At 42.0% G+C, this 13,468-nt stretch overlaps 1 protein-coding gene across 9 annotated transcripts in view; it reads left to right on the plus strand.

Annotated features, from left to right (window-relative positions):
• Positions 1–13,468, plus strand: part of Cracd (capping protein inhibiting regulator of actin dynamics) — a 357,802-nt gene that overhangs the window by 269,478 nt on the left and 74,856 nt on the right. For all 9 annotated transcript variants that reach the window (XM_063240494.1, XM_063240491.1, XM_063240493.1 and 6 more), the window contains 2 exons: positions 4,743–4,933; positions 6,099–6,258. In XM_063240494.1, the coding sequence (XP_063096564.1) occupies positions 4,743–4,933; positions 6,099–6,258 (351 nt within the window). The remainder of the gene's footprint in view (positions 1–4,742; positions 4,934–6,098; positions 6,259–13,468) is intronic.

The following is a 13,468-nucleotide window of genomic DNA, read 5'->3' on the forward strand; positions in this document are numbered from 1 at the left end:
CAACATACTTATTTGACTACACACCCCATCAGGATAAAAATGTTAAGCACAGACTTCCAGTTGATTTGTTGGATGTATACATGTAGTACCATCTCAAGGTAAACCCCCGGGGATGTTATATACACTTGGGATAAATGGAGTTCATTGCATTGTGGCAGCAGTGACTAGACATCTGCTTTGCACATCATGGTGCCAGTTCTTGTTTTCTTTGGCCAACTTCTCAGATCTGATTTCTTCATAAAGCAGTAAGTCAAGAGCTTGTCACCTTTGCTATTTTCTGATGCTTGCCTTACTACTAATAAATCTGTAGAGTTTCTTTACACCATTTTTCCATCTTATAAGAATCAGTTAGTGAAAAAGGATAGCATAATCCACATGTGGAAGCTCCCAGTACACTAAAAACAAGCACAAGTCTTCCAATGCCCTATGCATTCCCTACAGCGTAGGCCTTCTGGCCACTCTGGGGAACCTTTAACATACCATTTGCTGTAAGAGCTGAGTTGAGTGAAGATGTCAGTAAGAAAAGCTGAGTTGAGTGAAATCAGTAACAGTCTGGGCATTAACTATTAGAAAACAAGTTTTCATTTTTATTTGTAGAATAAAAACTTTTATTCTACAAATAATTTAGTTTTTAAAAATTCATCCTAATGAGTTAGTTGTCTTGAACATTCCTTAGGGTATGCACAACCTTACATCATCAATCCAAGTGACCACTGCTTAACAGAGAGGTCTGCCATTTAGGGCTGAGGCCAGTGAGCAGCAGTGCAGAGACCAAGCTCTCTGCAAAGCTGACTCTAAGCTCAATTGTTAGGAAGAAAAGCAGAAATTACAATGTTATGTGTTTATCTGAATAGACTTTTCAGTACTTGCAATAGCTCATTCTGAATTTCTGCTTGTGATACATAGAAAAGTCAGGTAGGTAGGATCCCTCTCTCAAAGAAATGTTTTGAGCTAGTGACTCTGTCCCTTTGATCCCAGCAGCCACGTGGGGTTTCCCTGGAGTTTGAAGAAAGGAACTCCAATGGGCTCTAGTTATCCTGCCAACCGAGTTTTAGAATGAGAGGGAATAGGTTTGAATCACAACTAAATAATTTTTAATTAGGAAACTTTTAATTCCCTGAAAACCTTATGTGATTAGCAAAGCATTTCTGTCTTGCAAAGCCTTGATTGGAATGAAGAATTTTACTGTCTTGATGATTCCAGCCATTCTTTGAACTTGATCATGTATTTACACAGGACATTTACTTACTTATTCACTTTTTCATTCATTCATTTTATTACTCTGGTGACCAGACTCGGGCCTCACTCATGCTTGCCCAGTGCTGTATCACTGAGTTACACCTCCCCCTCGCCCTTTTTAAAATTTTGAACAGTCCCTCCAAGTTGCCTGGCCTGGCACTGAACTTAGAGTCCTGCTGCCTTAGCCTCCTGCAGAGCAGGAGTCCATGCATGTGCCACCATGGCCAGCTCCAGAGCACTTCTGTTTAACCAGCTCCGTGGATGCTCAGAACACATGCATAAGTAGGGAGACATGGCTCCGCTGCATAAACACAGACAGCACTATCTGGAAAGTCAGCCAGCTCTTTGGCTTGGCTTCCCCCAGTAGTAATGCAGCATGGGAAGTTCTTTTCCAGGTGAAACCGTGTCCTTTTCACCCTGTGCGTAATTTCCCTGGTGCTTCTCACTTGGCATTTGTAAAATACTATATAAACTTTTGATAACACTTTTACCTGTTGACTTGCAGGAGTCCTTGGTATATTTTCAGTGCTTTTTTGATTGTAGAAAGTCTTTCGGTAACAGTGGTCTCATGTTGTAATACTGTGTCCTTTGTGCTGTAGTAATGGAAATTTTTTCCAAAGATAGTTTCTCCTACGTTAGCTTGCTGCAGCAAACAGAAACACTGAAATGACACCCAGGATTTTGGAGGCAGATATATTTTACATCGATAGCTCTAATAGGGATTTAGTCACTAAACTATCAGGCCCTGACCCTTGATAGTTGGGGGCTTGTATGGGATAAGCAAGCAGGAAGTACAGAAGCAGAGGACTTGGTTACATCTTATGTTGTGAATTACGGCCTGAGTGTGATTGGCCTGAGTGAAAACTACATCATGTATGTTGCAAGTATGTACGTTCAAACTCCAGGCAAAGTTGGAGTTATGTGAAGGATACAAATTCAAGGTGGGGGCAGGCTCAGAGTTTACAGGAAGCAAGCGCTTCAGACATAGGAGTTCAGGGTATGATTGGTCGACAAAGGAAATAGGCACCTGGCATTAGTGGAAGATAGGAAGACAAATCTGCTAGGGAGTAGCTAGTTGCAGGAATTTTAACTCTATTTTCCTCTTCAGGCCTGCCTCAGGCTGCAGTGTCCACAGAAGGGGCACGTCTCCAGCACAGGCCCTTCTCCCTGCATTTGGGCATTTCCAGGTGCAACTAGAAGCTCTAAGACTGTGCCCTGCAGAGGCCGAGGACACACACTGGGCCATCGGGGTGGTCTCAGCAAGGACCCGTTCACAAGGTTTTTGCCCTTTCTCCCCTTGTGGGAGAGCAGTTGTAGGGGGCCACCGTGCTCCAACAATCCTTTCCAAAGAAATGCCCTACTCTGGCTTCTTCAGCCCCTATCCTAATTTTTCCATGTACCAGCGGTAGTTGTTTGGCCATGATCTTGACCGTCCCTAGTAGACAGTCTTGCACTTTGGAGTGTGGGTACATGCACCTCACATGGAAGGAGATGGACAGTGGCCCTCCCACTGGCATCACAGAATAATGGCAGGAGGCCCCTCACAGGAGCCCAAAGTGACCTCTGCCTTGTAGCAGATCTTTCTGCCATTGGTGTCTCTCAAGGTTGCCTAGCTGTCTGTAGCTGGCTCTGATTTCCACATCATGGTCTCTTACTAAAAGAATCTCTTCAATTATTTGGGGCCGTTTCTTGTTCCTGAATTCCAGGGGAGCAGAGCCTGCCCATTGGCCGTTCTTCATATCAGTTCTGCCCCATATCACCACTTGTCTCTGCGTCTTCGCCGAGTGTTAGTTGTCACTGACAGCATTGAATTCCTGCTGGTCTCTGCAGTTTTCCAGGCAGCTGTGGTGAATAAACAACTTTACTCTCCCTTTTTTGAGAAATGGTTGTTTGTTTGTTTGTTTTTTCCATAAAAGTGTCACAGACCCCTGAGTGGAAAACGAGGGCTCATTAAGTTAGTTCTGATGTTTGTAAAGCATCTCAACACAGCTGACGCTTGAGGTGCTATTGTTCTGGCTAACTGAAGAGGAATTAAAAAATTCATTTCAATATCAGTTTTGTTTTGAAATCCTGAAATGTGTTGGTTTTTGTTTCCTGAGTTAGGTCATAAGGGAATCTGTATTTGATTCTTAGGGATATTATAAGTCTCATAAATATGCATTCTTTCCTACAGCATTATAGAACTAAGACATACAGAAAATCAAGTGGTGACTTGGGTGTAGCTGCTTGGTAGAGTGTTTGCCTAGATGTACAAGGCCCTGTGTTTGATCCCTGGCACTGTGAAAGAAAATTATAAGAATCTACCTTTTTCTCTCTTCTTGAATTCCCAATTCAAACTTGTTTTCTTGTTATATGGTCTTTCTCTTCACCCTAGAGTACAGTAACAATTCCAAGTGACTGAGAGCTCCAGTTTTAAGAGTCTGGAATATTGGGGTGTAAACCCTATTGGATTTCAAAAGAGCAGGACGACAGTGAGCCCTTTTCCTCTGAGATACTATAGAATTTAGTACTAGGACGATTATCTCTGAAAGTGCATAAGTTTTTCTTGAAAGAAGAGGGGACTTTCATCCCATAAACATAAATAATTACAGCTCATTTTTATAGCATGATTAATATATGTCAAACATTATCCTAAATGTTCTGATAACCGGCAACTTGGTAAAGTATGTGCTGTTATCCTACATTATAGATTTGAAAACTGAAGCGTAGGGAAGTTGAGCAGCTTTTCTAAGGTCATGTGAGATCAAAGCCAGGTCTGCTCTTTCAGAGCCCGTGCTCTCTGGGACCCCAGCCACCTGATAGGTGGTTATGGAGACCGGAAGTCTAAGTCAAAGCATGCAGCCTCTGCTCGCACATTAACTGCTGACGGTTTGTGCACCACGCTTGTTTGCTTTGGCCCCCTGGTACTCCATGTACCAAGTGTGGGCACTGAACCAGAATCTTGGGATACTCACTGTGTTCCTCGGGGCCTTGCTGCCCCCAGCAGCCGCATTAGGCAGAGCACTGACTCTTATGACTTTCAAATACAAGAGTTCCACATAAGATGTTGGAGGGAGGCTTCCATTACTAAAAATAAATCTCATTAAAACAATGAGTTAAAACAATGGAACAGTGAACCATGTAACTGTGTGGCTCTCCTGTAAGCATCTTCTTTTTTTTTGAGACAGGGTCTCACTATGTAGTTCATGCTGGCCTCGAACTTGCAGCAGTCCTCCTGCCTCCACCTTCCCAGTGCACGTACCACTATGCCTGGCCAGCATGAGATTTTTGTGATGCTAGAGATTTTATTTTCCTGCAAAATAAGTTCTTCCATTTCTAGGAAAGAAAAATACTCTGGTTTTCTCTTGATCGAAGATGTCATGATCCCACCAAGTGGTGTCTCTTAGGCATGGGCACATTTTTATGTTACTCGAGTGTCTCATAAACTAACATGCTGTCAGTTTAAGAGGGGAGAAACTGACACAACTCAGGTTCACAGAAGACCCCTCTGTCTTTCCCTGCAGAGAAGCCAGTGCTTCAGAGCAGGCACTCTCTGGATGGCTCCAAACTTGCCGAGAAAGTAGAAACTGCCCAGCCGCTGTGGATAACATTAGCACTGCAGAAGCAAAAGGGATTTCGAGAGCAGCAAGCTACCCGAGAGGAGAGGAAGCAGGCCCGTGAGGCCAAACAGGCAGAAAAGCTCTCCAAAGACAACGTGAGTAGCTTGCCTTCAACTTTTGTTTTGTTTCATTTTGTCTTGTTTTGTACCAGGGATCAAACTCACGACCACACACGGCAAGGCTGGGGCTTATGCCACTGAGCTAAATCCCTGGCTCAACTTTAGTTTTGCTGTCCTAAACTTAGCTCATTTAGGTCACAAGGATTAAAAAAAAAGAAAAGAAAGAAAGGGCTAACCACGGTTAGTGAAGTTTACAAAGGACAGAACAGTAAATAAATCAACTTACCTTTAAGTCAGAGAAGCATTTTCAGTATGAAATTTGATGTGGTTTCAGCATGCTTTTAGGTGAACTTGGTTTGCAGAATTCGTGGTATATTTATAGCAGTCACCCACGGAGAACACCACTTAGGGCGGGCCCTTTGAGTTTTCACTCTCCATGGTTTCCGTTTCCCAAGGCCAATCATGGTCCAGAGACATTAGATGGAAAATTTCGGAAATAACAATCCATGCATTTTAAATTTTGCTGTGAGTAGCAAGGTGAAATTGCGGGCTGCCCCACTGCATCCTTCCAGGACCTGGGTCATCTCTGGCTAACATCTGTCTACACCACCTCCCCGTAGTGGTCTCGGTTATCAGACTGAGTACCACAGTGATAACAGTGCTTGTGTTCAGGTAATCCCTGCTTTAACAGTGACCCAAAAGCAGTGAGTTAGATACTCACAAGAGAGGCTGTAACTTGCCTCCTTTGCATGGGAAAGGAAAACTTCTGGACTTAAAGAAAGGAAAAATACTGCTTGTGGAGGTTGTTAAGATCAAAGGTAGAAGGGAAGCGTGCATGATTGTGTAGGGTTTAGTCCTATCCATGGCTTCAGGATCCACTGGGGTCTTAAAATTTGTCCTTCTTGGGTAAGGGAACACTATTGCCTATGAGAAGTAAATGATTTTATTTAAGCAGTGGGAAGAATAGAAATCCAGAGCCTTGTTTCTGTGGCTGGATCGGTTAGTTCATTAGGCTTCTCCTGGGAAAGGAACTTTGTCCTTGGGCCACTAATACTGACCACTCCCTTGCTGGAGGCTGGGCTGCGCGTACACTGCTCTCCAGCGTGGTCCAGGAGGAGCCCAGCCCTGGTCATGGGAGCCCATGGTGGCAGGGTCAGTCTGTCTGTGAGGCTGAGAACAACCTCCCGTCTCTGCCCACCAGGCCAGCATCAGCGCACAGCCTGGCAGCAGCAGTGTCCGCAGAACAGGTTCGCTGCACAAGTCCTCCGCTCAGCCAGATGAGAAGCCGGAGACCGCCGTGTCCCGGCTTGAGCGCAGAGAACAGCTGAAAAAGGCCAACACCCTTCCAGCGTCTGTGACAGGTAGGAGCTGGCCCACTTTTCTTATCTTTGGTTACATGCTTTTTTCCTACAGTGTAATAGTTAGCACAGCTTCAGAGGCCTCAGGCTGCCTCGTGGCCCCATTCATGAAGTCTGAGATCAATAAAGCTAATCTGATAAAGGCCACCAGACACTCCTCTGCTGTCAGCAGTTTGATGGGAAACGTTTTCACCTCCTCCAGCACTGGAGAGACCCCTGATTTATAGCACTTGCTATTTTCTGTGGTGTCAGTTCTGTCACTATGGCCAGTTTACAGTAACACCGTACCATCAGCTGGCTCGCCAAACCTTTAACAAGACAGTGTGACCCATCTGTGCAGCCGCTTCCTGCAGCCTGACAAGCTGACCCAAGAAGAGACAGGCTAGAACGGGATTTGGGGGCAAGGGTGAATCTTAGGTACAATTTCAATGGAGCGCATTTTGATAAGCTCAGAGCAAAAGACAGACAAAAAGCTGAGCTGGGGAGATCGAGCTCCTGCCTCTTTTGAAACTACAAAGTACAGTGTGTGAAAACCTTCCGTGTGAGGCCCCCCTGAAGCTCGGCACCTAGCCTGGAAACAGAAGCAGCTCCTGTGCCACTGACCCACAGGACTGCAGTGCTCCAGGTCCGTTCTAACTCAGGAGTTCAGACGCAAGTTCCTGCTAGTCTGACTTCCAAGGGAAGGTTTCTCACCAGCAGGCCTGTGATGTTAATTAACAGCCGCAGTTTGTGTATATTTGTAACATAAAAGTTACTAATTTGAAAAATTATTTTGTTAAAAGAGAAAATTATCCAATAGTTTCCAACTATTTCCTTATTACAAATTACTAGGTACATGTTTTTTATATGACAATATTATGGTTTTATTTTTTTTTTACTTTTTATTTTACTGATGCATAATGATATAATGATAACATTCATCTCTGGGAGTTTGTACCTATACATGGATCATGTATTTTGCTCCGCTCCCTTCAATCCCTTTTCCCTTCTTTGTTTACAAAAACTGTTTCCGGTTTCCCTTGTATTCTTTTCTTCCTTGTCCCTCCTTTCCTTTCCCTCTCCCCTTCATTTCCCTTCTCATTTGAACACTTCTCATTTCCAAACTCTGTTACACATTTTGCTCCTTATATACACTTTCAGTTTCTCATACCAGAGAAACCATGTGATCCCTGAGCATGTCTGTGTGATTTATTTAACTTGAGTATGGTTTCCAGGTGCATCCATTTAGCTAGAAATGTCTCAAGTCCTTCTTTATAGCACAGTACTACATTGTATTTTAAAAAAAACAAACACATCTTCCTTCTCCATTCATTGGTTGATGGGCATTGGGCTGTTTCCAAGATTAACCTATTACAAACTGTGCCACGGTAAACATGAGTGCACGTGTACTGATGTGTATGATGCTTTTAATTCATTCAGGAAGATACCAATAAGGGCAATACCGGGGTCAAATGGAATTTCTAGTTTTAGTTTTTTGAGAAATCACCACAAAGATTTGCACAATGGTTGCACCAGGCTGCACTCCCACCAAGAGTGAAAATTCCTTTTTCTCCATAGCCCCCACCAGCATTTGTTATTGGTTGATTTTTTTCTTTTTTAGGGGGAGGGTACTGGGAATCGAACTCATGACCTTGCACTTGCCAGGCAGGCAGTTATACCACTGAACTATATCCCTGGTAATTGATTTCTTGATAATAGCCATTTTTCCAGAGATGGAATTTGTGCATTATTTTCATTTCAATCCATCAAATAACCAGAGCACAAGATATCTGCATTCAGTTGTTCAAATAATACCAGCACAAATCTTTCTCTTCAGTAAATTCAAAGAAATCAGTAGTATAACTCTTAATAGTTGTTTCAGCTTCTCACAGTAACGACAATATGTTTATACTTGTATTATTTATTTCACTAATGAGTATGTTCTCAAGTTGCATCCATTTACATGTAAAAGTCTCCAGTTTTATCTTTCTTTATGGCTAAGTAGTACTCCATTGTATAAAAATACCACATCTTTTTTATCCATTCCTCCATTGATGGGCATTTAGGTTGCTTCCAAGATCAGTCTATTATGAATTCTGCTGCTATAAACATGGGTGCACATATATCGCTGTGGTATGCTGTTTTAAATTCTTTTGCGAAGATACCCAGAAGTGGACTAGCTGGGACAAATGAGACCTCTACTGCTGGTCTTTTGAGGTATCTCTACACTGATTTCCACAGTGGTTGCACCAGTTTGCATTCCCACCAACAGTGGAGAAGAATTCCTTTTCCCCTCCAGCCCCTCCAACATTTGTTATTGGTTGATTTCTTAATAGTAGCCATTCTTTCTGGGGTGAGGTGGAATCTCAGTGTTGTTTTAATGCGCCTCTCAAAAGACTAATGATGTTGAACATTTTTTCACATTTATTTTGTTTGTATTTCTTCATCTGAGAAGTGTGTAGTCATCTCAGATGTCTATTTTTTGGATAGGATCTTTAAATTTGGGAGGACCGATTGTGTGTGTCTGTTCTTTATACATTCACGATAGTAGTCTTTTGTCTAAGGAACAGCTGGCAAACATTTTCTCCTACATGTGGGTTGTCTCTTCACTCTGTTGGTGGTTTCTCTTGCTGTGTAAAAGTTTTTCAGTAGGGTGTGATTCCAGTTGTTGATTCTTTGTGATAGTTCCTGTTCAAGCTGGATTTTGTTCATAAAGTCTTTGACTACACCAGTGTCTTCAAGAGTTTTACCTCCTCTATCTTCCAGCAGATTTAATGATTCTGTTTTAATATTAAGATCTTTGATCTCTTCTGAATTTAGCTTAGTGCATGGTAGATGATATGGTTTTAATCTTTGTTTTAATCTTTGGCATGTATAGAGCCAGTTTTTTCAGCACCATTTATTATCTTTCTGCCAATGAATGTGTTAGGCCCTTTTGTTAAAGATAAGATGGCTTAATGTGTCTGGAATTGTTTCTGCATCTTCTGATCTGTTCCACTGATCTTTGGATCTGGTTTTTTTGTTTGTTTGTTTGTTTTGTTTTTGTTGCCAATACCACACTGTTTTCATCATAGTAACTTTACAGTACAATTTCAAGTCAGGGATTGTCATGTCCCCTGTCTTGTCTTTGCTGCCCAGGATTGCCTTTGTTGTTCTAGGTCTCTTCTGTTTCCAAATAAATTTTAGGATTGTTTTCTCTAATTCTGTGAGATATACAATTGGAATTTTGATTGGAATTGCATTGAATCTGTATAACAATTTTGGAAGTATGGCCATTGTCACTATATGGTTCTTTCTACCCAAGTGCATGAGGTATCTGTCCATTTTCTAATATCCTTTTCAATCTCCTTTTTCATAGTAGTATAGTTTTCAATGTAGAGGTCTTTTACATCCTTTGTTAGACTGATTCCTTAGGTATTTTTTTTAATGCTATTGCAAAAGGTGTTGTTTCCCTGATTTCTCTCTCAGTGAGTTTATTTGTATATAGGAAAGCTATTGATTTTTGAGTGTTGACTTTGTATCCAGCTGAATTTGCTTATTAAATCTTTTAGTCTTTTGGTGGGGTTTTTGAGGTCTTCTAAGTAGAGTATCATATCATCTGCAAAGAATGAAAATTTTGCTTCCTTTCCCATCTTTATTTCTTTTATTTTTTTCTCTTGTCTAATTGTTACAACTAAAACTTCCAAGACTATGTTGAGTGGAGACAGTGGACATCCTTGTCTTGTTTCTGATTTCAGAGAAAGCTTTCATTTTTTATCCATTTAGTATGATGTTGGCTGTTGATTTGTCATAGATGGCTTTTATCAGATTGAGATAAAGACCATCTATTCCAATTTTATGTAGGGTTTTTATCATGCATGGGTACTGGACTTTGTCAAAAGCTTTTTCTGCATCTGTTGAGATGATCATATGATTTTTGTCCTTGGCTTTGTTAACATGGTGTATTACATTTATGGATTTATGTATGTTGAACCATCCCTGCATCCCTGGGATGAATCCCGCTTGGTTATAGTGCATAATTAAGATGATTTGCTGCAGTCTGTTTGCCAGTATCTTACTGAGGATTTTTGCATCAATGTTCATTAGGAAAACTGGCCTATAATTCCTTCTTAGTTGAGTCCTTTTCTGGTTCTGGTATCGGGTTGATGTATGCTTTCAGGAATGAATTTGGAAGTATTGCTTCCCTTTCAATTTTATTAAAGAGTATGAGTAGTGTTGTTAGTGGAATCTTTACTATTATATTCTTTCCTGTAGTTTTTTTTAAATCATTGCTAATGTTAGCTTTGAATGCCTCACTTACCTGAATGTCAAATTCTTTTTCTCTGGTCGGGAAACTTTCTGCCATTTCTTCTGTGAAGAAGGTTTTTTATGTCATTTGTATTAGATCCTTTATCATTGACTCTGATCAGTTTTATATTATTCTTCTTTACATTATCTAACAGCTATTGGATTGATTTTTCATGCTCCTTTTTTGTTTGTTTGTTTGTTTGTTTGTTTGTTTTGGAGACAGGGTCTTGCTATGCAGGTTAGGCTGGTCTTTACCTCACTTTGTAACCCAGGCTGGCATGAACTCACAACCTCTTGCCTCAGCTTCCCAAGTGCTGGGGTTATAGGTTTGTGCCAAAATGCCCAACTTGTCCTTTCCATTTTAAAGAAACCTTTTTCACGATTGCTAACTGCAATCCTGTCTTCTACATCTGATATTCTGTCCCAATACTGGCTCATTCCACTACATATTTGTGCACTGGAATTTTTAGTGTCCTGGAAGTTTGGTGACAGGAATTGAACTCAAAACCTCACACTTGCCAGGCAGGTGCTGTGCTGCTAAGCTATATCCCTGGCCCTGGATAACTATTTGAATGTTTCATGGCATCCATTTCTGCACTGGACATTCATAGTTTCCATCATGTTTCTCTATTTTTTGTAATCTGTATCTGTTCTAAAGTCACTTATTCTTTTATTATGGTCACTATCTCTATAGTTATCTGAGAAATTATTTCTGATTGCATTTTTTCTAGAGCCTCATTCATCTGCTTTGCTACTTCGGCTGTTACCATTTCAGAGCATCAAGGCGGGAGGCCTTCCAGGTGTTCCGCCTCATTCCCCCTGGCTTTGTCTTTGGTGAGCTCAAGAAGTCTGGTGCTCATCTTGCTTAAATGTCTTTACATTTTCTTTTTTTTTTTTTTTAATTCCTAGACTAATCCTTGTAAAGTGTTATGGCAAGCAGATTACTGCTAGTATTTTGAACCCTTAGAAAATGACTACTTCTCAAACATATTTTCCAGGTGTAGATGGCTTTTGAATTTTGAATCTGTTGCAAGATCCTACCTCTTCAGTTTACTGGGAATGAGAAGTTGTTGCCTACCTGGCCCAGCCCCTGGTTCTTTGGCCCTGGCCTGTTGTACTGTCTCTGATCCTTAAGCAATCTCAGTCTTGGCACCAGGAAGAAAAACTGATTAGAACAATTATGTCACCTTGGCTAAAACAGTACCGTCAGCAATAACAATAGCATCAAACATGGCCTAGAAAATGACAAACTGGGGCTGGGGATTTAGCTCAGTGGCATAAGCGCCTGCCTTGCAAGCAGGTGGTGAGTTCAATCCCTGGTACCAATAAAAACTGAAAAAGACCAAAAAAAAAAAAAGAAAGAAAAAAGAAAATGACAAACTGTAGTAACTATTAATTTGCCACTTTTAGCCATGCAAACTACGTTTGTGGTTATATAACAAAAATCTAAAACCAGAAAATTCTGTACAGTAAATAAGCTCTCAGTATCATGATTCTACCCTCAAGGGAGAAAATTTAAAAGTGGTTAGGGAGAAAAAGTAGGGAAATAGAAGAGTAAGAGATTGGAAGCAGGGCTAGAGGACAAAGAAAGTTACGCAAACGTTGGGAAACTGGAAAGAAGACAAGCGAGAGAGAGAAGGAAGACGTCCAAACACGAACAGAACAGTAACAACAAACTAGAAACCATATTCATGCTCATAAAAATAAAAGCAACCAAAAACCCAACCAAAAACAAAAGAAAAAGGACAAAACGCTGTCCGTGTCAGAGCATATCCCTGCTGTCTCTGGTGAGCAGACAGAGCCCAGATACATGTTAAGCCCAGCGAGCCAGATGTAGCTTTATGGGAAGGTGGTGGATAATCCCAGCAAGCCTGCAGTTTTAGTTCCACTCACGTTCAGGCTTGTTTCTGGCTGTGAGGCTGAAACCCAGTTTGTTCAGCCTGCAATCCTCCGTGTGCCTCCTGCCGGCTTGAACTCGGCTCCCTGCCAGTTTGAACTTGGCAGCCTTCCCTGATACTGGGAGCACTAGATGGAGCCAGCACACAGCTGTCTGAGACCTGAGCTCAGTTGGTCCCCATCCCAAGATGGCTACTGGCCAATCATCCTCTCCTTGAGGATCTCTAAATCTGAGTAACTTACCAGCAACTGCAGTCCACTGCGTCCACAGCTCCATTCCACTGGTACATTTCTCTATGGAGGCCTCTGGGGTTGCCAGCAGTCACCGTGTGTCTTTAGGTTGGAGCTGCCTCTCCATTGAGTTAGGGCTCAGGAGAAGGCTCCACTTGCCACCTCCTCCTTCACTGAATCCTGTCTTACTCTCCTTGTAGGCTTCGATTCTTGCCTCAGATCCTTCCTGGGTCCCAGGGACCCACCCCTCTTCCCTTTTTCTTTTCCTCATGTTACTTGGCAACATTGTTCTGAAGAGGGCATCTCCTTAGCTCATTTTGTGCTGCTGTACCAGAATACTTGAGAGTGGGTTCACTCTGAAGAGTATTATCTTAGCTCACACATTCAGATGATAAGAAGTCCAAGACTGAGCATCTGGATCTGATGCGGCCCTGTGCCACTGTAGCTTATAATGAGAAGTGGTGGGCCAGTGGGTGAGCTTGTGGTAGTTAACTCTTCATCCAAGAATGGCACTAATCTATCAATGAGGGCACCTCCATGTCTCAGATACCTTCCTGCCTCCTGTACTGGTGTTTAGAGGAAGTAAGGTTCTAACATATGAGGCTTTCGGGGACACACCCAAACCACAGCAGCATCCAACCCCAGACCTTGATTTCCTATGTTTTGGCTACATTCTAGCTGGGGTCTGGGAGTGTAACAATGACTTAGTATTAAAGATGTGTTTACTATTTGTTGGGGTGGTAGTAGTGGCAATTTATATTTGACAGATGAGATGGGGCCTGTTCAGGGCAGTAAGGCTATAGACAGAGGTGCTTTATAT

Source organism: Cavia porcellus, unplaced genomic scaffold (genome assembly GCF_034190915.1).
Source record: "Cavia porcellus strain 051 isolate PalLab524CR breed Dunkin Hartley unplaced genomic scaffold, mCavPor4.1 scaffold_30, whole genome shotgun sequence".
Classification (NCBI taxonomy): Eukaryota; Metazoa; Chordata; class Mammalia; order Rodentia; family Caviidae; genus Cavia; species Cavia porcellus.